At 45.3% G+C, this 25047-nt stretch overlaps 1 protein-coding gene across 1 annotated transcript; it reads right to left on the reverse strand.

The window, feature by feature from the left end:
* Nucleotides 1-1678: 1678 nt before the first annotated feature.
* Nucleotides 1679-12886, reverse strand: sult5a1 (sulfotransferase family 5A, member 1). Its single transcript, XM_078401793.1, has 6 exons — nucleotides 12748-12886; nucleotides 11155-11363; nucleotides 7093-7219; nucleotides 5630-5724; nucleotides 4059-4239; nucleotides 1679-3970 (listed from the first exon to the last, which is right to left on the reverse strand). The coding sequence occupies exons 1-6, from the start codon at nucleotides 12884-12886 to the stop codon at nucleotides 3858-3860; spliced, it is 864 nt and encodes a 287-aa protein (XP_078257919.1). The 3' UTR covers nucleotides 1679-3857.
* Between the last annotated feature and the right edge of the window lie 12161 nt (nucleotides 12887-25047).

Consider the following 25047-nt stretch of genomic DNA (forward strand, 5'->3'; position numbering starts at 1 on the left):
GGAAGATGCTGGAGTAAATTATTAAAGAGGTAATAACGGTGTATTTGGATAGCAGTAAAAGGATAAGTCCAAGTCAGCATGGATTTATGAAAGGGAAATCATGCTTGACTAATCTTCTGGAATTTTTTGAGGATGTGACAAGTAAAATGGATGAAGGGGAGCCAGTGGATGTAGTGTATCTAGGCTTTCAGAAAGCCTTTGATAAGGTCCCACACGGGAGATTGTTGAGCAAAATTAGAGCACATGGTATTGGGGGTAGGGTGTTGACATGGATAGAGAATTGGTTGGCAGACAGGAAGCAAAGAGTAGCAGTAAACGGGTCCTTTTCAGAATGGCAGGCAGTGGCGAGTGGAGTGCCGCAAGACTCAGCGTTAGGGCCACAATTGTTTACCATATATTTTAATGATTTGGATGAATGGATTAGAAGTAACACTAGCAAGTTTGCAGATGACGCAAAGCTGGGTGGCAGTGTGAACTCCGAAGAGGATGTTAGGAGGTTGCAGGGTGACCTGGACAGGTTGAGTGAGTGGGCAGATGCATGGCAGATGCAGTATAATGTAGATAAATGGAGGTTATCCACTTTGGCGACAAAACCAAGGAGGCAGATTATTATCTCAATGATGTCAGGTTAGGTAAGAGGGAAGTGCAACGAGACCTGGGTGTCCTTGTACACCAGTCACTGAAAGTTGGCGTGCAGGTACAGCAGGCAGCGAAGAAAGCTAATGGCATGTTGGCCTTCATATCGAGAGGATTTCAGTATAGGAGTAAAGAGGTTCTTCTGCAGTTGTATAGGGCACTGGTAAGACCACATCTGGAGTATTGTGTACAGTTTTGGTCTCCTAATTTGAGGAAGGACATCCTTGTAATTGAGGCAGTGCAGTGTAGGTTCACGAGATTGATACCTGGGATGGTGGGACAGTCATATGAGGAAAGATTGAAAAGACTAGGCTTGTATTCACTGGAGTTTAGAAGGATGAGAGTGGATCTTATAGAGACATAAAATTCTAAAAGGACTGGATAAGCTAGATGCAGGAAAAATGTTCCCAATGTTGGGCGAGTCCAGAACCAGGGGCCACAATATCATATCATATATATACAGCGCGGAAACAGGCATTTTCGGCCCACCAAGTCCGCGCCGCCCAGCGATCCCTGTACATTAACACTATCCTACACCCACTAGGGACAATTTTTTTACATTTATCCAGCCAATTAAACTACAAACCTACAGCCAATTAACCTACAATCTTAGAATAAAGGGGAGGCCATTTAAAACTGAGGTGAGAAGGAACTTTTTCACCCAGAGAGTTGTGAATGTGTGGAATTCTCTGCCACAGAGGGCAATGGAGGCCAAAGCACTGGATGGATTTAAGAGAGAGTTAGATAGAGCTCTCGGGGCTAGTGGAATCAAGGGCTATGGGGAGAAGGCAGGCACGGGTTATTGATTGTGGATAATCAACTATGATCACAATGAATGACGGTGCTGGCTCGAAGGGACGGGTGGCCTCCTCCTGCACCTATTTTCTATGTTTCTATACTAAAGCCCACATATCTCCTCTTATTAGGTGCAATTAACATGGGGGGAATATTGAAACGGATGTTTGTATATCACTAATATCATGCACATACATTGCAAGGTCCTGCAAAATCACTTTATTGGAATTATTTTAAAATGCATAAAAATAGTTGAGCAGTATTTTGTTTTTGCTGATCTCGATTATCAAATCCACAGAATTATACAGTAGGTTCCCTGCATGTTCTTGAATTGATTCTGATTTGCAATATTCTACAATGCCAGTGGTTATCTATATACATAGTCTTGATAACTTTGTAACTTGGATTAAACATTTTTTCACAATCTTGGTTAAAAAAAAACCTGACTTTTTGGGGATAGTAGATAGAATAGCTTCATGAACTTTGATTCCTGGAATCAATACCCATATCATGATTTCCAATGGAATGTTGAACTGAGCTCTGTTGTCATCATTAGTGGGGAGGTACTCCTAGAGTGCTATTCATATCAGGACTGCATGCAGTTTAGAGGGGCATTTTGCAAGTTTAATTTAGTTTAGTGATACAGTGCGGAAACAGGCCCTTCGGCCTACCGAGTCCGCACCGACCAGCAATCCATACACACTTACACGACCCTAAACATGTTGGGGATAATTTTATATTTATACCAAGCCAATTAACCTGCTGTCTTCGGAGTGTGGGAGGAAGCTGAAGATCTCGGAAAAACCTACGCAGATCACGGAGAGAGCATTCAAGCTCTGCGGACAAGCACCTGTAGTCAGGATTGAACCCGAGTCTCTGGTGGAGTAAGGCAGTAGCTCTACCCCTGCGCCACCGTGCTGCCCTTGTGTTCTTACATCTTGTGTTCTGAGATGGTGGAGTATTCCAGGTGCTTTTGAAGGAACCTTAGGAATGCATTTTGAGTTTGAGACACATTTGATGGAGAACACTGTAGGAGGCTGATCAAATGGCTGGCATGGAACTGCTTGTGTTATTTGGAGGTGCAGCTCATCAAGGCATGTGGAGAGTGGTTCTCCTATTGCTAATTATTCCCCTGTTGGTGATGGTAGGCCTTGGGTGGTAGGAGATTGAGTCATTTGTTCCAGAATTCTCTGTTGTAAAGGCAGGTGAGAGGTCGCTATGTGGTTGATCTAGTTAGGTTTATGGTATATGGGACCATTCACTCTTCTCTCACTATTCACCCTCCCCCCCTCCCACTCTGATTCCAAACTATTGCAGGATGTTGCGAATGAGGATATCCATCCCTTTAATGCCATTGAGTATCATGAAAAATTGGTTAAGCACCTCTTGGAAATGGTTATTCTATTGTACTTGGGACAGTCCGAATGTTCTACAACAGATAAATTGGCCCATCAGCTCACTGCCTCTCTGCCGACCATCATGACTAACTGTATTAAATCCATTTGCTTGCATTAATTTCATATCCCTCTAGAGCCTGGTCATTCAAATACCTGTTAAGGTGCCTCTTAAATGTTAATCTTACTGCCTCCATCACCACTTCTGGCTACCCATTCTAGATACCAATGACTCTTTTCATGAAAGATACACCGCTCAGACCTCTAAACCTCTTCTTTATGCCCTCTGGTTTTGGACTCCTACCATCATACTGCCCATCCACCCTGTTTATGCTTCATAATGTTATATGCTTCTAATATTGTCACCTCTGTCTTCTTTGCTCCAGGGAAACAGACCTGGCTAATCCAATCTCTGGATAACTCAAGCTCTCCAATCCAGGCAACATTCTTGCTACTCTTTTCTCTCTTTCTCTCATTTAATCTTATCCTTCCTATGTTGTGACTAGAACTGCACACAATGCACCAAGTGTGTCCTAACGAACACTTAGTTTAGCTGTAACATGATGTCCTCACTATTGTATTCATTGCCGTTATTCATGAGTCTTGTACACGATTGCTACTTGATTTATTGTGGCATGATTGAATCTGGCTCGCATCTTGGTCAAAGAGGTCCTTTGGCCCACTGAGTCTTTGAGCATCAACTGCCCTTTTACATTACATTACCCATCGATATTAATCCTTTTTAATTATCCCCACCTTCCATTCAACGCCCCCTGTTTCTAATACCTACCTACATATTGGTGGCAATTTGCAATGGCCAATTAACTTTCCAGCATGCATGCCTGATTTGAGATGGAGGTTTTCCCCACCGTCACGGGGAGAAGGTTAAAAACACCACATGGACTGCACTGGAGGGCAAGGTTGGCTTGGGGCTGAGTGGATCAGCCATAATCATATTGAATGCTTAAGGGGCTAGGTTGTTTACTTTGGAAGATATTTTCTGGTGTCTTTGTGTGTTCTTGAAGGCAAGCACTATAAAGTCCAGGCAAGCACAACGTTGGAATCACTCAATTGCTCCTGATATTTTTTTTCAAAAGCTTTCTTCTGTTCTTCTGTGAAATGTTCCTTCCAGTCCCCAACCACTCCTAAATGACACAAAAAGACAAAGACATGTCATGATGAGGCCATGGGGAATTGGAGCTTTCCGGTTTGAGTCCTTTCATTTCCACTCACCTTTCCTCATGAATGTTCCCTTTTGGTGATCCATAATTTCATTAGGAACCAGTGTGTAGTTGATCATGCTGTTTTCTTTCATACTTGCAAAAGTGCAGTGCCGTACGATTGTGTCTACAGCTTCAGGTGAAAGAGGATGCTCTAAGAAATTGCATAATTTTATGACAGATTTGCAAAGATCCTGTTGGAAATAATAGATGAGAGTAAAACAACAGGTGTAGGAAACAAACTGCAGATGCCGGTTAAAACCGACAATAGACACAAAATGCTGGAGTAACTCAGCGGGTCAGGCAGCATCTCGGGAAAGAAGGAATGGGTGACGTTTCAGGACGAGAGCCTTCTTCAGACTGAGGAAGGGTCTCGACCCGAAACGTCACCCATTCTTTCACTCTCGAGATGCTGCCTGACTCGCTGAGTTACTCCAGCATTGTGTCTACCTTCGAGTAAAACACCAATATTTGTATCAATTTTTTTAATGCATTTTCATATTTTTGTGAATTTCTCTAACTTTTTTTCTCAGATGCTTGGATTATGTTCCAGGTGCAATGTAACATTTCCAAGACCTTTATTGGTTTGAGCTACAGTACAGTGCCTTGTCAGTGCACAATTGAAAATTGTTCTTTTCCTGATGTTGCACCTGGTAATGATCACTACGTGATCACTTCCCATCACTTAATGCTCAAACTTCTTGGTTCGTGTCATTTGGTAACGTCTTTCAAAGCTCCTGCAAGTGTGGGCATGTGTCTGTGCGCATGTGTCTGTGCGCGTGTGTCTGTGCGTGTGTCTGCGCGTGTGTCTGTGCGGGTGTGTGACTGTGCGGGTGTGTGACTGTGCGGGTGTGTGTGTGTCTGCGGGTGTGCGCGTGTGTCTGTGCGGGTGTGCGCATGTGTCTGTGCGTGTGTCTGCGCGTGTGTCTGCGCGGGTATCTGCGTGTGTCTGTGAGGGTGTGCGTGTGTCTGCGCGGGTGTCTGCGCGGGTGTCTGTGCGTGCGTCTGCGGGTGTGTGACTGTCTGTGTGTGTGTGTGTGTGTGTCTGTGCGGGTCTGCGCCGGCCTGTCTGACCATGCCAGCGTGTCGGTCTGTGTCTTGGAGGGACTTGGACCACATTTGTCACTCTTCCTGCCATTAGGCACCCAGGACATGCTATTCCCAGCATCGTCCCAGGTTGGGATGCCGACCACGTCAGTAATTGACTGCCTTTTAGCTCTCAGTACCAACCTTACGATCTTGTTTGAGTGACAATATTTGTCCTTTCAAAAGCCCTGTTGGAGCAATGCAAGACCCCATTCCTTCCACTCACTGCATTAATCCTGCAATCAAGAGGTTTGTTATGATTTATTGTAAAAAAACCTGACCACAGTAAAGCTGCTGTAGTTTGGCGGGCTGGATTGTGGTAGACTGCTGACAGATTATTGAGAGGGAGAGTTTGTTTAAAAACTACAGAACTCTGCCATTTTCATCTTGAAGTTGAATATTTCTAGTTGAGGCTGGAAACTATTCAAATGCTGCAAAAATATCTTTCAAATAGTCAAATAGTGTAATAAAAGCAACAAGTTAATGGTCAGTTACTACCTTTGTGAGCTCCTCATAAGTGATAAATAGGAAGTTGTGTTCATCCCTGTGATTCATCCATTCTTTGATATGTTCGAACCATGATCCATAATTCACTGAAATAAAAGAGTAACAGATTTGGATTTAATGTTTTGAACCGTCTTGAAGCTTATGAAGTAGAACTTTATTATATTTATAAGAGTCGGAGAGCTGTACAGCACAGAAACAGGCCCCTTGGACACGCTGATCAAGATGGCACATGGCTTAGTCCATTGACATTTGGCGCATAGCCCTCAAAACCCTTCTGCATGGATATCTTTCCTCATGTCTTGTCGTAATTCCATCCACTTCTTTATCTTCTTCTGGCAGCTGATTTGAGATCCGGACTACCCTCTGAGTGGAATAAGTTCCCCCTAATGTGCCTCTTAAATCTCTCCCCTCTTGCCTTAAGCCTATGCCCTCTAGTTTTAGAATCCTCCACTATCGGGCTCTCCCTACCGAAACAAACAAACGTTTAATTCTGTGATGTTTGGTGGACTGTGTGGGGTGGGAGGACCCGTTGCTCTTCCCATGCAGCAGGTGGCGCTGCACAGGACAAAGAGAGATGTTTTTGTACAGAGTTATCTTGGCTGTACACAGTGTGGAGTGTGCAGTCTGATTGTGTGGTTGCAGCCATTTTAGTTGCCTTGCTGCCAGCATTGAGTTAATGTAATAAAGACTTCTGTTGTACCTAGAAGACTCGCAAAGTTTCATACAGACATAGACAAGAACACGAAAAATTCTTCATTAATTAAGCAGCACTTGTCAGTATTGCAGTTCTGCACAGCTATAGTTCGGTGTACTAAATCTACATGCTGGGCAAGTCCCTTGTGCCTGCATTTGGGCTTGGAACTTTGGTAGCTTTTCAAGTTGAGCCAAGTATGTGACTTGGATAAAGCAAGTCCAACTTGCTTTCAACAAAATAAACAGCTACTCAATGGATAAATGTTCTCATAATTTCCCTTCTACCCTTCCTCCCAACTGTTTATATTGTTGGAAAGTGTTTAGAATTTAGCTGTGGATTTTGGACTGCAGCATTAAGATTGTTCGTAAACCACAGATTCTCTTCTCATTATTTAGGTGACTATGCACTTCCTTTGAGTATCTCCCACTAAATATTTAATGGCATCATTTGACTTGTGAATGCTCATTCTCATCAGTAAATGAAACTAATGTACTTTGGACTTTGCCTTTTGGACTTTGGGCAAAAAAATATCAATTTCCAATGCTTTGAGATTATAATTGTGCAAAAATATTGAAGTGAGTATTATTTCCACAGACATCAGGAAATGTGAAGCTCATCATTATTGGGCAAGAATCAAAGACATTTGCAATGGATGGGATTTTTTCCTTCTTGAAAGAAACAAATTTACAGAATAGGTCAACGGTTGAAGTGCCTACTTTTGAAATCATATTTCGCAAATAAATAGGATCAAAGTGCATACCTTCTCCAGTTACAAATTTCTCCAGAAATTCCCCAAAAGTTCCTGGCTCGGGTAGGAAGTTTGCCATTTTGTGGAAATGATAAAATGAAACAATGATGTCCTTTGGATTCCTTGCGACATAAATCACCTGCATAAATGGGCAAAGTAAGTCTTCACTAAACAATGGTGTTTATTTGATACAACGGGCAAAAACATTGACAAAGGTTAAGGCATTGGTGAAGCCACATTTCGAGTATTGTGTTCGGTTTTGGTCACCATGTCAGAGGAAAGATGTTGTCAAGCTGGAAAGAATGCAGAGAAGATTTACGAGGATGTTGCCAGGACTCGAGGGTCTGAGCTATAGGGAGAGGTTGTGCAGACTAGGACTTTATTCCTTGGATGGCAGGAGGATGAGAAGTGGTCTTCTATAGATGTGCAAAACCACGAGAGGAATAGATTGGGTAAAGGCACAGTCTTTTGCCCGAGTAGGGAAATCGAGAACCAGAGGACATATGTTTAAGGTGAGGGGGGAAAGATTTACTAGGAACCTGTGGGGTAACTTTTTTTCACGATGGGTATATGGAACGAGTTGCCAGAGGAGGTAGTTGAGGCAGGTATTATCACAAAGTTTAAGCAGCATTTAGACGGGTACATGGATAGAATAGGTTTAGAGGGATATGTATCAAATGAAACTTGGTTGTAAAGAAAACTGAGGAAGGACAACAACACTGAGTTGAGCAATGTTTAAAGCCTGGTCTTGTTCTCAATCAAGCCCGAGTCTGGTTCTCCATGAAATGGTTTCTCTTGAAGCCAGTATTTGTTGGAAACAGCATGCACTATTTCTGTAGTAAAGCCACGAAAGTGATAGTAAGGCAAGATGATGTGTCTGAGAATGATTCATGCCGAGTTCATCTAGATTAATTTTCAAACACAAATTAATAATTGGGTTAAAGTGTAGTGTTGCAAAACAGCATTTTTCACCAACTTTACCTCAACATGATATAACTTCAACTCACAACTTCATTTGTAAAGCACTTTTAACAGAAATAAAAATGTTCAAAGATGCTGTAAGGAGCTTTATCAAACAGAATATTGATACCTAACCACAAGGAGAGATGAAGGCAGATGACCTAGAGCTTGATTGAGAGTGTAGGTTTTGGAGAGCATTTTGACAGGAGGGGGTGCAATAGGGAAAGGAAATGGTGTTGTCGTCGATCAGCTATTTGGGCGGCCACGGTGGCGCAGCAATAGAGTTGCTGCCTTACAGCGCTTGCAGCACCAGAGACCCGGGTTCCATCCCGACTCCAGGTGCTGTCTGTACAGAGTTTGTACCTTTTCCCTGTGACCGTGTGGGTTTTCTCCAAGATCTTCGGTTTCCTCTCACACTCAAGACGTGCAGGTTTGTAGGTTAATTGGCTTGGTGTATGTGTAAATTGTCCCTAGTTGGTGTAGGATAGTGTTAGTGTGCGGGGATCACTGGTCAGTGCGGACCCGGTGGGCCGAAGGGCCTGTTTCCGCGCTGTATCTCTAAACTAAAACTAAACTGGACTCTGACAACTTGCATTCATTCTCCAGACACACTTTATTTACTGGTGCACAAGGAGAGCAGCACAGCCCCAGTTACTGCACCACTCTGAAATCCCAATCACACCCATCAACATTTTATACAGATTTTGATCCTTGATATTGTTTGCGCTTTCTAATTTCTTATCATCAATAACAATACCTTCTCAACGCATTAATATACAAATGCAATAACACCAATACAAGTAAACCTACATGCTATTTAATCCGTTATTTAATTTTCAATATCAAGAACCTTGCAGTGTGCGTCAAGGAATACCCATCCCAAAACATTGGGGTACGTCAATGAAAACCTTTCAGGAGCATTGATGTGCTTCAATTAATGCCTAAAGGATGGTGTGCTGTTCAGCTATCTTAACCTTTGTCATACTGCAGTTTCCACATTGTGCTGTTCAACTGTCAACCTTTTGTCACATTGCAGTTTCCACATTGTGCTGTTCAACTATCTTAACGTTTGTCATACTGCAGTTTCCACAATGTGCTGTTCAACTATCTTAACGTTTGTCATACTGCAGTTTCCACAATGTGCTGAACAGCTACCTTAACCTTTGTCAAACTGCACCTTCCACAATGGCAATAGGAGAGGGGTCAGACCTAAGTGGTAGTGAGCTTTAGATTTGGGAATGTTCAAGAGCCCAGAATTAAAGTGCAGAATTGTCAGGGGATTGTAGGGCTGACAGGTTAAAAAGAGTCACATAATTACAGGTTTTAAAACTTGTCAGTCAAGGAATATAAATGCAGAACAATAAGACAAAATGTTGGTTCCAGTGTGATCTTGTGTGACCCTTTCAGCAGAAGTTAAAACACTGGTTTGGTTATGACAGTGCGAGAATGTAAGGTCACTTTTATTTTGCAACACAGAAGGGCAATAATTTTTAAGTTGACAATTTCTGAATAATTCTTGTCTTTTGGGCTGTAAACCAGGAATATTGTGCTAAATCAAGCACACAAAAAAACAAACTGCTGGAGGGACTCAGTGGGTCAGGCAGCATCTGTGGGGGTGGAGTGATAGTTGACATTTCAGGTCAGGACAGCGTAGTGGGACTGAGTGTTGAGGGAAGATAGCCAGTATAAAGAAGTGAGAGGGGAAAGGGACGGGGCAGGAGCTGGCAACAAAGGGTGGAATCGATAAAGAGGGGAATGTTGGACGACCAGGTAAGGAGAAAGGAGATGGACACAAAAAGCTGGAGTAACTCAGCGGGACAGGCCGCATCTCTGGAGGGAAACAAGCTGCCATATGAAGTAGTTGAGGCTGGGATTATCGATTCCTAGCGTTTAAGTAACAGTTAGACAGGTACATGGATAGGACAGGTTTGGAGGGATATGGACCAAACGCAGGTAGGTGGAACTAGCGTAGCTGGGACATTGTTGGCCGGTGTGGGCAAGTTGGCCGAAGGGCCTGTTTCCACATTGTATCACTCGATGGCTCTATGAGAAGGAATGGGTGACGTTTGGGGTGGAGAAAGGAGGGTGCACGTAGAGAGAGGGCGGAAGATGGATGAGTGGAGATAACCAAGAACTGTAGATTCCAGAATCAGATGAGGAATGAAGGTGGACAAGTGCAACCAGATCAGGGAGGGGTGATGGGGAGATGGAATCGGGTGGGGAAGAGCAAGAAACTGGGTAACAGGTGAACACTCTCCCTAGCCCCCAATAACCCATTTTCTTTCCTCTTTCAGCAGGTTCCATCTGCCCATCCATCCTCCCTTATCCAGCCCCACATCTCACCCGTCCCTATCAGATTCTAGTATCTGCAGCACTTCTTTCACCCATCACCTTCCAGTCTCTGTCTCTGCCTCCACTCTCCCGTCCTCTTACCTGGCCCCATCTTCTCCTCATCCCCCCTCACCTGGTTCAACCTATCGCTTGCCAGCCTCACCACTGAAGGTCATAAGGAATAGGAGTAGAATTAGGCCATTCAGCCCATCAAGTCTACTCCTCTATTCAATCATGGCTGATCTATCTCTCCCTCCTAACCCCATTCTCCTGCCTTCTCTCCATAACCCCTGACAGCCGTACTAATCAAGAATCTATCTATCTCTGCCTTAAAAATGTCCATTGACTTGGCCTCCACCGCCTTCTGTGCCAAAGAATTCCACAGATTCACCACCCCCTGACTAAATAAATGTCTCCTCATCTCCTTCCTAAAAGAACGTCCTTTAATTCTGAAAGCTCTTCATATTGGTTACCTCCTCTCAATATTCTCAGTCCTGACGCAGGCTGGGTCTCAAGCCAAAATGTTGACCATTCCTTCCCCTTCCCCACTGCTTGACCCCGAAACGTCACCCATTCCTTCTCTCCAGAGATGCTGCATGTCCCGCTGAGTTACTCCAGCGTTTTGTGTCTAGCCACTGCCTGACCTGCTGAGTTCCTCCAACAATTTGTTACCCTATCCTGTTACACCTGGCAACCCCCCCCCCCCACCAATTAAGCGATATCAATACTAGCATCTGCAGCCTCTGTGTCTACATCGTCACACTAGTTACTGAGTTTGCCTACCTTTGCATTGGACTGTTTGAGAGACTTGGCGAGGAAGTGATAGGGAAGGTGTGTGGTGAGGATCCGTTGATGTAGCATGTTCATCACAACATTCTCACAGTAGTAATGTTCAATCCATGGAGTCCGAAGCCAGTTTGGGGTGGTGCTCGCAAGCTGTGTGTTCCCATCATTGTAAATAATTGTGAGAATCTCCTGCATCCATGTGGTGCCTGCGGAAAAGTAATTTGTATTCATTATTGCAGTTTAGTTGAGTTTATTGTCATGTGCACCGAGGTACAGTGAAAAGCTCTTGTAGCGAGCAAACCAGCCAATGAAAAGACTAGACATAATTACAATCACACCGCCCACCGTGCGGAGATGAAGGATACAGGGTACAGATAAAGCCCGACTAAAGATCACTCAAAGGTCTCCAATGGGGTAGATGGGAGAGGATTGTTCAGTTGCCTGATAACAGAAACTGTCCCTGAATCTGGAGGTGTGCGTTTTCAATCTTCTGATCCTCGTTCTTGAAGCGAGAGGGGGGGGGGAAGGAGTGACCTAGTCCTTGATTATGCTGCTGGCCTTGCCATGGCAGCGTGTAATGTAGATCGAGTCATTGGAAGGGAGGTTGGTTTGGGTGATGGTCTAGGATGTGTCCACAATGCAGTTTTGGATGGAGCTGTTCCCAAACCAAGCTGTGATTCATCCCAATAAAATGCTTTCTAGGGCGCAGCTGTAGAAGTTGACGAGGGTTGCTGGGGACATGCCAAACTTTCCAAAGAAGTATAGGCATTGGTGTGCTTTCATAGTCATAGGTTCGATGTGGCTGGTCCAGGACAAATTGTTGGTGATATTTATTTTAAGAACTTTTAGCTTTCGACTCTCTCTATTTAATGCTATCAATGTATGTGCAGCTTTGCTTCCTGAAGTCGATCACACAATCTCCTTTGTCTTGCGAACATTGACGTAGAGGTTGTTGCCTTGGCACCAGGTTATGAGGTTCTCATTCTCCTTCCTGTGCTCTGCCTCGTCGTTATTTGATATATAACCCACAATGGTAGTGTTGCAAAGGTGGAGGTATTATCTCATCTAAAGATAATAGTGTAAGAAAATAACTGCAGATGTGTAGTGTAAGCTGAGGTAGTAACTGCAGATGTAACTGCAGATGAGGTAGTGTAAGAAAATAACTGCAGATGCTGGTACAAATCGAAGGTATTTAGTCACAAAATGCTGGAGACTGAAGAAGGGTCTCGCCCCCCGAAACGTCGCCCATTCCTTCTCTCCCGAGATGCTGCCTGACCTGCTGAGTTACTCCAGCATTTTGTGAATAAATGTCATCTAAGGTGCTCGGGACATGTCCGGAGCCCTGCTTAAGAGTTACATTTGACAACGTGGAATACTTTGAACTTGCTACTGTGCAATTACATTTTTAATTCCAGGGTCATGATGCACATTGTTAGCAGGAGAAACACAGAAAATATTGCTCAGAAATGCCCTTGTTCACGAGTTGCACATCTTGCCCCACTCCCCATTGACATTTGCCAGCGATGTTCACACCTTTGACAAATCATGAACAGTGGTGAGGAGAGGTAGCCGGCACTCAGGTGCTCTTACCTGATTTGGGATAAGTAACGATCAATGCGTCGGTGTCATGAAACGTGAACTTCTGAGCGGACTCTAAAGATTTCAGCGTGTGCAGGTGCCCCGGAAAGTCGATGCCTGAATACCGAACTGTCGTGTCAAGGTTAGCCATGGCTGGTGCAGCTCGCAGTCAGTGAACTTTTGTCCTGGAGGCTCAATGCAGGGTTTTTTATGTGCCAGTAACAGGAAGCCAGTTACTATTTTTGCACCGGCTCCTCCCTCTGTGGGGAGGAAGTTGTGGTTTTTTGGCTCTTGAATTTTTTGGTCAAATCCCCACATAATGAGTTCCTCTCTGAAAATTAACTGGAGTTTTCCCTAAATATTTTGGTGTTGGCCTTCAGTAGTTGCGAGTTGGTGCGTGACGTGAAACCCACGTCAGCAGAGTGCAGCCTTATCCTGTTGAGTTCCACAGCAGATATTAAAAAACGCGTTTCCCCAGCTATCTTGGCTTCTGCTCTCAGCAGTTTTGAGGTCGTGGGTAATTTCAGCCAATGTTCAGTCAATGGCATTCCATTGTTGTCAATGGAATGCCATCTTGACCTGGAGTAATATTCAATCATAGGCAACTTGCCAATCCCACTCTGAAGAAGGGTCTCGAGCCACAACATCAATAGAAATGTTGCCAAGTCAATAAATATTTTTAAGGCAGAGATAGATAGATTCTTGATTAGTATGGATGTCAGGGGTTATGGGGAGAAGGCAGGAGAATGGGGTTAGGAGGGAGAGATGGATCAGCCGTGATTGAATGGCGGAGCAGACTTGCTGGGCCGAATGGCCTAATTCTGCACCTATCACTTAAGACCTGATAACGACACCTCTCAGTGATCTCCAGAGTTGACCTGCTGAGTTATTCCAGCACTTCTAATCCAGTAGACTATTTCAAATGCATTAGCTTAAAGCTGAAAGTAACTGTTGTGAAAAACGTTTTTATTTTCACTTCTTTTGGTGCTTGAAGACTGTTGTCATCATGACTCGTGAGGAAGTGCGACAGTGCTCGTCAGGTAAGGCCTGCTTCTGCCTGCCCTTTCAAACCCAGATTCCCCATTTGATGACCGCACCTGGAGTACTGTGCAGTTTTGGTCTCCAAATTTGAGGAAGGATATTCGTGCTATTGAGGGCGTACAGCATAGGTTTACTAGGTTAATTCCCGGAATGGCGGGACTGTCGTATGTTGAAAGACTGGAGTGACTAAGCTTGTATACACTGGAATTTAGAAGGATGAGAGGGGATCTTATCGAAACGTATAAGATTATTAAGGGATTGGACACGTTAGAGGCAGGAAACATGTTCCCAATGTTGGGGGAGTCCAGTACAAGGGGCCACAGTTTAAGAATAAGGGGTAGGCCGTTTAGAACTGAGATGAGGAAAAACATTTTCAGTCAGAGAGTTGTGAATCTGTGGAATTCTCTGCCTCAGAAGGCAGTGGAGGCCAATTCTCTGAATGCATTCAAGAGAGAGCTAGATAGAGCTCTTAAGGATAGCGCAGTCAGGGGGTATGGGGAGAAGGCAGGAACGGGGTACTGATTGAGAATGATCAGCCATGATCACATTGAATGGCGGTGCTGGCTCGAAGGGCCGAATGACCTCTTCCTGCACCTATTGTCATTAAATACTTCTATTTGTTTAATTACATCAATTGCAGCCATTGTTTGTTTGTGAGTTACTCATCTGGAAACACAGAACAGATTTAACAAAACTGGGAAACAGAATCACAAATGATTTGAATTTTAAGTTCAATTCCTTTGTGTCCAAAAATATGCTGCACAAAAAAACATTGCCATCATTCTTTCTATTGAAATGATTAAAAAGACATCCCTTATTCCCATCTGTACTGCACCATGCAGCATGTGTGATGGAGGTCCAACCAAGGACTTCAAAGATTGTGAGGAGTTGGCAGGATAATGGGGTTGAGAGGGAAAAATTACACTGATGAGCCAAAACATTGTGACCTGACAAGCCAAAACATTCTGACCACCTGCCTAATATGCTGTTGGTCCTCCGTGTGCAGCCCCATACACAGCAGGGTGCGATGCACTGTGTATTGTGACACATTCCTCCCATGACCACCATTAAAATGGACTTATGCCACAGTAGACTTTCTGTCGGTTCGGACCAGACGGAACAGCCTTCGTTGCCCTCGCGCATTGATGAGCCTTGGGCGCCCAACACCCTGTCGCCGGTTTGTGGTTTGTCCCTCCTCGGACCACTGTCGGTAGGTACTCACCACTGCTGACCGGGAGCACCCCACAAGCCTTGCCGTTTCAGAGATGCTCTGACCCAGTCGTCTGGCCAGAACAATTTGGCCCTCGTCAAAGCCGCTCAGGTCTTTACTCCTGCCCATTTCTTCTGCATCCAACACATCAACTTCAAGAACTGACTGTTCACTTGCTGCCTAATATATCCCACCCCTTGACAGGTGCCATTGTAACAAGATAATCAATGTCACCTGTCGGTGGTCATAATGTTTTGGCTCAGCGGTGTATATCAGCCATAATTGAAAAGTGGAGAAGACTCAATGGGCTGAATGGCCTAATTCTGAATTCCAGTGGTGAGGCGGGAGTGACTGCGATTGATATCAAGACAATATTTGACGGAGTGTGGGATCAGGGAACACGGGTCAAAGTGAGCATCAAGACCAAAGCATTCCAGTGGCTGTGGTCCGAGCATTCTGAGGCTGATCATCTCATCCCCAGGACATTACGGCAGGAGCTCCTCAAGGTCATATCCTAGCTGCTTCATCAATGGCCGATTCCCCCATCGGAAGGCCAAGGTTGGGGATGTTCACTCATGATTCACAATGTTCAATTTCATTTGCAGCTCTAGCAAATGTAGCAGCCCTCAGGCCTACATGCAACAAGATATAAACAGTATTGAAACATGGGCTGACATGTAAATACTTTCGCCCCACGAAAAGTAACAGGCAGTGACCATTTTTAGTGTGAGAACGAAACTATTTATATTTGATATTCAGTGATGTTGCCGTCACCCTCCCTCACCACCAACACCCTCCGCCACCCATGACATTCACTCGCTTCCCCACCCGCTCACACGAGCTGCAGTTTGTACTATGTACAAAAGGCAGTGTAATCACTCCCTGGGCTAGTGTACCAGCACCTCCTGAGCGCGCGACCTCCCCCCATCAAGAAGTGCACCACTGCCGACATGTTCCCCTTTAAATCATTTGCCTAGCTTGGAATTGTATGTTTTTTTACTTGTATAGAAAAATAAGAAGGGTCTCAACCCGAAACGTCACATGTCTGAAGAAGGGTCTCGACCTGAAACGTCACCCATTCCTTCTCTCCAGAGATGCTGCCAGTCCCGCTGAGTAACTCCAGCATTTTGTGATACCTATGTTCTTTACTTGTTCATCATCATTGTTACAAAAAGCTGGACCTTGCAACCCAAGAGCAAGTGGGAATACGTTCACCCGAAAGATTGCAGCAGTTCAAGAATGTGGCTCTCTACTACCTTTCAAAAAGCAACTAATGATCAACAGTAAATTTCAGCTAAATTTCCAGCAACATCCCAAAAAATGAGGCAAAGTTGGGGACTCTTACAGTGTTGGGAAGAGGTTGCCTGGGAATCCCCCAATAATACAATCAAGGGGCTGTCAAAACATTGGGTTCCGTGGAAGTGGGAACCATGGAAACACTTCCAACGCTTGCTGGACTTTTGCTCCCTTAAAATGTCCCTCTTACCCCATAATCCCAGTGACCATTAATCTTTAGGTCACCCCCAAACTCAATGCCTTGAAATCTGAAATCTGTGCTTCTCAAAATTCAATTTATCAGTCTATGAATAATAGCATTTACATACAGTTACAGCCAGTATTCATTTTCACCAAATAACTCAAATTCTCTGATAAACTTTGTTTCCCACATCAGAAAGACCTGAATATTTATTTTCAAATTACATATCCTTTCAATTTACATGTGGTTCATAAGTGATAGCAGCAGAATTAGGCCATTCGGTCCATCAAGTCTACTCCACCATTCAATCATGGCTGATCTATCTCTCCCTCCTAACCCCATTCTCCCACCTTCTCTCTATAACCCTTGACACCTGTACTAATCAAGAATCTATCTATCTCTAACATAAAAATGTCTATTGATTTGGCCTCCACAGCCTTCTGTTACAAAGAATTCCACAGATTCATCGCCCTCTGATTAAAGACATTTCTCCTCATCGCCTTCCTAAAGGAACATCCTTTAATTCTGATGCTATGACCTCTGGTCCTAGACTCTCCCACTAGCGGAAACATCCTCTCCACATCCACTCTATCCCTTTCACTAATCAAAAGTCCTCTATATTCATCAGTCACCATAAGTCACCCCCATTTTTCGGTATTTCTGCTCAGAGAGTAAAACAATCATAAAGATATTATGGACCCAACATAAACGCCTTCGGCAAGATTTCAAATCCAGTCGATTTTACCTACACTGTGTTTCCTCAACCTGGTCTCGGACAGGGTGGTCTGCAGCACTGGGGTTCCGCAGGGAACAGTGCTAGCGCCATTCTTGTTCACCCTGTACACTGCGGACTTCAGGCACAGCTCTGCAGACTCCTATCTACAGAAGTTCTCTGACGACTCTGCCATCGTCGGCCTCATCGCGGGCGACGAGGACAGGGCGTACAGAGAACTGATCAAGGAGTTTGTGGACTGCTGCCAGCGAAACTGCCTCCGGATCAACGTGGGGCAAACCAGGGAGATGGTGGTAGATTTCCTCAGGCGCAGCCAGGTCCCCCCCGACACCGGTGAACATCCAGGGAATGGACATCGAGAGGGTGGACTCTTATAAGTACCTGGGTGTCTACCTCAACAATAAACTGAACTGGACCGAAAACACCGATGCGCTATACAGAAAGGGCCAGAGCAGACTTTATCTGCTAAGGAGACTCAGGTCCTTTGGAGGGCAGGGGGCACTCCTAAGGACCTTCTACAATACGGTGGTGGCATCGTCCATCTTCTACGGAGTGGTGTGTTGGAGCAGCAGCATCTCAGCAGCGGAAGGGAAGCGACTCGACAAGCTGGACAGGAAGGCCAGCTCTGTCCTGGGTTGCCCCCTCGACTCAGTGCCGGCGGTGGGAGAGAGGAGGATGATGGCAAAGCTAACATCGCTGCTGGACAACGACTCCCACCCCATGTAGGACACTGTCACTGCACTGAGTAGCTCCTTCAGTGACAGACTCCTTCACCCCAAGTGCGTGAAGGAGAGATGTAGGAGGTCCTTCCTTCCCGCTGCTGTGAGACTGCACAACCAGCACTGCTCCCAGCAGACGAGTCAACAATAACAGCTAAGAACACACAGAAAACTGATGGCAATTTATGTATCTTTTATTTATAATGAATGATCTCTTGCTGTCCACTTTGCTGCTGTAACACTGTAAATGTCCCCGGTGTGGGACAAATAAAGGAATATATTATTATTATTATTAATATAATACCATAAGAGTATATTGATTTCTCTGAGGTGTATGAAATATCTTTAACATTTAATCAATTTTTAATCAACTTTAGGTGGCGCAGCGGTAGAGTTGCTACCTTACAGCGCTTGCAGCGCCGGTTCGATCCCGACTAAGGGCGCTGTCTGTACGAAGTTTGTACGTTCTCCGAGATCTTCGATTTCCTCCCACATTGTTATAGGTGTAAATTGTCCCTAGTGCGTGTAGGCTTGTGTTAATGTGCGGGGATCGTTGGTCGGTGCGGACTTGGTGGGCCGAAGTGGTTTATTGAATTGCTTTAAATGTTAGATATTTTACTTTATAATTTTCAGCAAATTTTTCAGCAAAATCCCAAAAAATGAGGCAAAAGTTGGGGACTCTTTTAGTGTTGGGAAGATATTGCCTGGGAATCCCCAATCCAGCAACATTTTCACTTTATAATGTTTTACTTTATAATTTTCAGCAAAATTTAAAATTAGTTTTTATTTTAATTTTCAATATGTTTCCAAATGCAGGCATGTGAATTTTCCGCGTTTTTGCATTTTTAAAATCCTTTTACCCTGCTTTTTGCATGATTTCCGGGTTTTTCACTTTGCCTAAATCGCGTTTACCAACGAAGAAATCGGATTGGAAAAAAAAAGAAAAGAAACGATGTGTAGACTTGTAATGAGCACTAAGGTTCCGCTAGAGGTCGCTAGGCGTTCCACGAGAAATCCCCCGCGCCCTGAAAGTCTCCCCAAAAATGTGGCACCTAGGCTGGGCAAGGCAGCCAATCTCGACCTCATCGGGACTTCCATGGCCGATCGATGGGTTGAATTTGCAACCTGCGGCCGGGGCTCTGGAACTCCAGCCCAGCTGGAGCCAGCACATCTATACCCATAGCCGACTTCCTTGGACAGCTGGATAAACCAGCAAAGCTCTGGAACCAAGAGTGGCAGAAAATCAGTGGTGGAACTGTAATGAGTAAATATTAAATTCATGTGCAAGATTATATAACTAAATTAATTAAGACAGGGTTAAAATATAAAACACAGCAGAAATTACCACCTTTTTGCGCTGATTATCAATTAATGTGCGTATTTACTTCAAAATGTTATTATTATACAGTGACATTCACATTATTTTGTGATGTCCGTTATTACTTTGAAATGCACTAACAGAGGCTTGAAACTAGTAATTTGTGTGTGTACATTTTCCAGTTTTTTGACCCCCGCTGTACACCTCGCACAAGCGCTCGGCTCTGTTCCTCTTTTTTTTTACCTCGCTCACATGCCTGCAAATGTCAATATTGGGGGACGGTACTTTACTGGGTGGCGTTTGTGGACTGGACGAGCTGTGGTCGGCCTATGGCATGGGAACCTTGCAACAGCCTGGGGCCCACTGCGATAGGACCGTGGTGATTCAGCGCAGGTGAGTTCCTGGAAATAGGGAACGTGGGCAGCGAGTGTGGGCGGTAGGCAACCCACTCAATAACTGTGAGCAGGAACTAGCAGGAAGAAGCTCGTGGGCAAAGCACCACCTTATACTGCCCACATGCCTCACAATAAAATCCATCCTTTGTTTTATCAAAGAAAGACTGGATAGACTCGGCTTGTACTCGCTGGAATTTAGAAGATTGAGGGGGGATCTTATAGAAACTTACAAAATTCTTAAGGGGTTGGACAGGCTAGATGCAGGAAGATTGTTCCCGATGTTGGGGAAGTCCAGAACAAGGGGTCACAGTTTAAGGATAAGGGGGAAGTCTTTTAGGACCGAGATGAGAACGTTTTTTTTCACACAGAGAGTGGTGTGTCTGTGGAATTCTCTGCCTCAAGAGGGAGTTAGATGTGGCCCTTGTGGCTAAAGGGATCAGGGGGTATGGAGAGAAGGCAGGTACAGGATACTGAGTTGGATGATCAGCCATGATCATATTGAATGGCAGTGCAGGCTCGAAGGGCCGAATGGCCTACTTCTGCACCTATTTTCTATGTCTATGTTTCTATGTTCAGTGTCAAGGTGCAGGGATTAGAGTTCAGTGGTACAAAACATACTTTGTGCTAAGATTTTCAGATTGACATCAGGTAGAAATATGGACTTTGGTAGTTTCCTTCAGTGCGGTCACGGTGGCGCAGCGGTAGAGTTGCTGCCTTACAACGAATGCAGTGCCGGAGACCCGGGTTCGATCCTGACTACGGGTGCTGTCTGCACGGAGTTTGTACGTTCCCCACGTGATCTGCGTGGGTTTTCTACGAGATCGTCGGTTTCCTCCCATATCCCTAAGACGTACATGTTTGTAGGTTAATTGGCTTGGTAAATGTAAAAATTGTCCCTAGTGGGTGTAGAATAATGTTAATGTGCGGGGATCACCAGTCGGCGCGGACCTGGTGGGCCGAAGGGCCTATTTCCGCGCTGTATCTCTAATCTAAACTAAACTAAACAAAAAAATTGTGGGGGGTGGGGGGACATTTTCTGTGCCTGTGTGATGTTAAAACCATCATGTGTGCATATATTGCCAGGGCTGGACTTTCTTTGTGGTTACTCTGTGGGAACCTTCTAAAGCAGCAGGTCTCACAGAAAGAGTCACTTCTAGCTGAATGACGTTTCACTCTGTCATTCAGGGGTGCGTACCTGGGACTGCAGGTATCGCTGTTGAGCCCTCTGGAGGTGTCGTGGGCCTATCAACGAAACACCAAGGAAGGAGGGTGCCCACCTGATGACCCCAATGAAGTCTTTACCCCTACCCACACTCAAGAGATTAAGAAGGTGCCGATTACAGTAGGGATTGTAATACCAAGTCCTATAAGCTCAACTCAATTGCCAATTTGCAGCAGTGACCTCTGCTGCCTTGCCCAGTCCCTTCATTAACAACAAAAGTGTCAGCTTTCATCATGATGAGAGATTGTGCAACAAAGATCACCCTTCCTGCCCAACATTGGAACTAACGTGAGAATTTTTCTCATGGAAAGTGCCAGTTCATGCTCAATTTTTAATTGTAAATTCAAGCATGTTTTCTAATGTTTTCTCCTTTGATGTAACCATGAATCGAATGAATTTTGTTTTGGCAAATGCATTGGTATCCTGTAGCAAAAACAGATTGCTGGAGGAACCTAGTGGGCCAGTCAGCATCTGTGGGGCGAAATTTTATCACTCACTTTTGGTTTCAACCCGAAATGTCGTTATTGTTCATTTCCCTCCGCAGATGCTGCCTGACTCACTGAGTTCCTCCAGCAGTTTGTTTTATGCTCCAAATTCCAGCACGGCTGTCTCTTCTGTTTCTGTATTGTTATCCCATTTGCAGAAAGCCATTGCAGCCTCAATATTAATTAATTGTCGCACTTATTGGATCGGAATGTTCTATGGCATTCCGCCCCTCCCTTGGATGCCGCTCTGTTCTCCATCACTGCAGGCCAGGAGAGGCCAATCCCCAGCATCACTGGTGACAGCTTGGACCAAATAGCTGATATTGGTTGGCCACTTGTACCTTGTCAGCCTACCCCCTATTAAACCCAGGCATTCTGGTCAGAAGGAATAAGGGAGAGAAAAGGAGGGAAAAAGAAAAAAAGAGAAAAAAAATGGCCGCCTCCCTGCTGTGTTCCCCTGTCACAGGTGTGAGAAAGACTGAGCCACTGGGATGAACCAAAGACCACCAGCGCCACCTGTCAAGTTTGGGTTGCCGGGAAGAAGCCTGAGACAGCCAGCGTCTTTACTGGAGCTAAGAGTGAATAGCTGGGACAAGCCTGAGATGCCCGAACCTCTTCCTGTCCAGGGACAACAAGGGACTGCACCCACACACCCACACACAGAGGCAAAGACCGAGAAAGAGTCACTTCTAGCTGAATGACGTTTCACTCTGTGCCCAGCAACCGATATACAGCCACTTCCACAAAGAACAACGTCCCACAGATGCCTTACCTTTCCGCGATACTTCCTCCTTTATCTGGGTCTATTTATCATCAAAGATCGACACAAAATGCTGGCGTAACCCAGCGGGACAGGCAGCATCTCCGGAGAGAAGGAATGGGTGACCTTTCGGGTCGAGACCCTTCTTCAGACTGAGGGTCAGGGAGAGGGAATCTAGAGATATGGAAGGGTAAGGTGTGAAAATGACAGATCAAAACGCCCTCTCTCGCTGTTACATTTCATCATCTAGTCGCAGTCCTATTCACCCCACCTGACTTCATCCTCCAATTTGTTTTATTATATCTGTTTCCGTCTATCACCTACCAATCAACCTATGGGTGGCACGGTGGCGCAGCGGTGGAGCTGCTGCCTTACTGCGCCAGAGACCCGGTTCGATCCCGACTACGGGTGCTGTCTGAACGGAGTTTGTACGTTCTCCCCGTGACCTGCTTGGGTTTTCTCCGAGATCTTTCGTTTCCTCCCACACTCCAAAAACATATAGATTTGTAGGTTAACACAAAATGCTGGAGTGACTCAGCGGGTCAGGCAGCATCTCGGGAGAGAAGGAATGGGTGACATTTTGGGTCGAGACCTTTCTTCAGTTCTGAAGAAAGGTCTCATACCGAAATGTCACCCATTACTTCTCTCCTGAGATGCTGCCTGACCCGCTGAGTTACTCCAGCATTTTGTGTCTACCTTCGATTTTAACTAGCATCTGCAGTTTCTTTCCTATAGATTTGTAGGTTAATTGGCTTGGTATAAATGTAAATTGTTCCTGGTGTGTAGGATGGTGTTAGTTTGCAGGGATCGGTGGTCGGTGCGGACTCGGTAGGCTGAAGAGTCTGTATCCGTGCTGTATCTCTAAATTAATCTCCCACCTGACTCCATTTGCCCACAATCTCCCACCTGACCTTGCTCCACTTATTGCCTATCAACCCCTCTCTCACCCTTCCTTCTCGCCCCTTTATACTGCCTAACTTCGCTCTACAATTTCAACTTTCAATACTGACTCGAGTCTCAACCTGAAATGTAGACCATCCCTTTGCTTCGAGAGATGCTAGCTGACTTCTTTTGTGGTTCATCATTTAAACCAGTCTCTGCCTACACCCACATCCTACCCACTTCACATGGTAGCATTGTATCATTGAGTCCGCATAGTTGGTGTAAAGGTCTGTGAACCAAATATAAAAACATTGTGCTACATTTTATGAACCAAGAAAGACTGAGCCACTGGGATGAACCCAAGACCACCAGCGCCACCTGTCAAGTTTGGGTGCCGGGAAGAAGCCTGAGACAGCCAGCGCCTTTACTGGAGCTAAGAGTGAATAGCTGGGACAAGCCTGAGATGCTCGAACCTCTTCCTGTCCAGGGACAACAAGGGACTGTGCCCACACACCCACAGCGGCAGAGTTGCTGCCTTAAAGTGCTTGCAGCGCCAGAGACCCTGGTTGGATCCTGACTACAGTGCTGTCTGCTGTTTGTACGCTCTGCCCGTGACTGCATGAGTTTTCTCCGAGATCTTCGGTTTCCTCCCGCATTCCAAAGACGTCAGGTTTGTAGGTTAATTGGCTTGGGTTTGTGTACTTGGTATAAGTGTAAAATTGAACCTAGTGTGTGTCGGCTTGTGTTAATGTGCGGGGATCGCTGGTCGTGTGCGGAGTCGGCGGGCTGATCGGCCTATTTCCACTCTCTATCTGTAAAACTAAAAACAATAAGTGGCATGGAGAAGCACTTTAAGGCACATCCTCACTGGTTGCAAAACCAGTCTTTCACAAGGCCGCTACACATGGGGGCACAATCAGGTCCTGCGACAACTGGCGATTACCTTGGAAGGAAGAACTACCACCAATGCCCTCCCTCCCCCAACGCCTGGTTTCTTGAACACCACCCATTTTGTAAGAGCAGGACAACTTCCAGTGAAGCCATTTGCAAGAAAGGAACCGACCCTCCTGGACACTGCCCGGGACTGGAAAATGCAGGCTGATCTAGATCAGAAGCTCATATTTCCACCAGAGATCATCACAACTAATCTCAGGCCGGACCTGATCTTGTGGTCAACCTCACAGAAGTCCCTGTACATCGTGGAGTTAACTGTGCCTTGGGAGGCTGCAGTTGGTGAAGCGCATGAACGGAAATGCCTGAAGTATTCAGACTTAGCAGCCGAGGCAAAACAACGCGGCTGGCGTGCCCAGGTGCTCCCTGTAGAGGTTGGTTGTAGATGGTTTGTAGCCATGTCAACAACCAGACTCCTGAAGGGAATGGGAGTCCGAGGACGGGCCTTCCGGCAAGCCGTCAGGTCACTGTCAGAGGCTGCCGAGCGAAGCAGCAACTGGCTGTGGCTGAAGAGGAAAGACTCCAACTGGGCTGCAAAATGACCAGCAACAGGGGTAAAAACGGAGGGGTGTGTACCTGGGACTGCAGGTATCGCTGTTGAGCCCTCTGGAGGTGTCGTGGGCCTATCAACGAAACACCAAGGAAGGAGGGTGCCCACCTGATGACCCCAATGAAGTCTTTACCCCTACCCACACTCAAGAGATTAAGAAGGTGCCGATTACAGTAGGGATTGTAATACCAAGTCCTATAAGCTCAACTCAATTGCCAATTTGCAGCAGTGACCTCTGCTGCCTTGCCCAGTCCCTTCATTAACAACAAAAGTGTCAGCTCTCATCATGATGAGAGATTGTGCAACAAAAATCACCGTTCCTGCCCAACATTGGAACTAACGTGAGAATTTTTCTCATGGAAAGTGCCAGTTCATGCTCAATTTTTAATTGTAAATTCAAGCATGTTTTCTAATGTTTTCTCCTTTGATGTAACCATGAATCGAATGAATTTTGTTTTGGCAAGATGCATTGGTATCCTGCAGCAAAAACAGATTGTTGGAGGAACCTAGTGGGCCAGTCAGCATCTGTGGGACGAAATTTTATCACTCACTTTTGGTTTCAACCCGAA

This window comes from Rhinoraja longicauda, chromosome 6 (assembly GCF_053455715.1).
Source record: "Rhinoraja longicauda isolate Sanriku21f chromosome 6, sRhiLon1.1, whole genome shotgun sequence".
Lineage (NCBI taxonomy): Eukaryota > Metazoa > Chordata > Chondrichthyes > Rajiformes > Arhynchobatidae > Rhinoraja > Rhinoraja longicauda.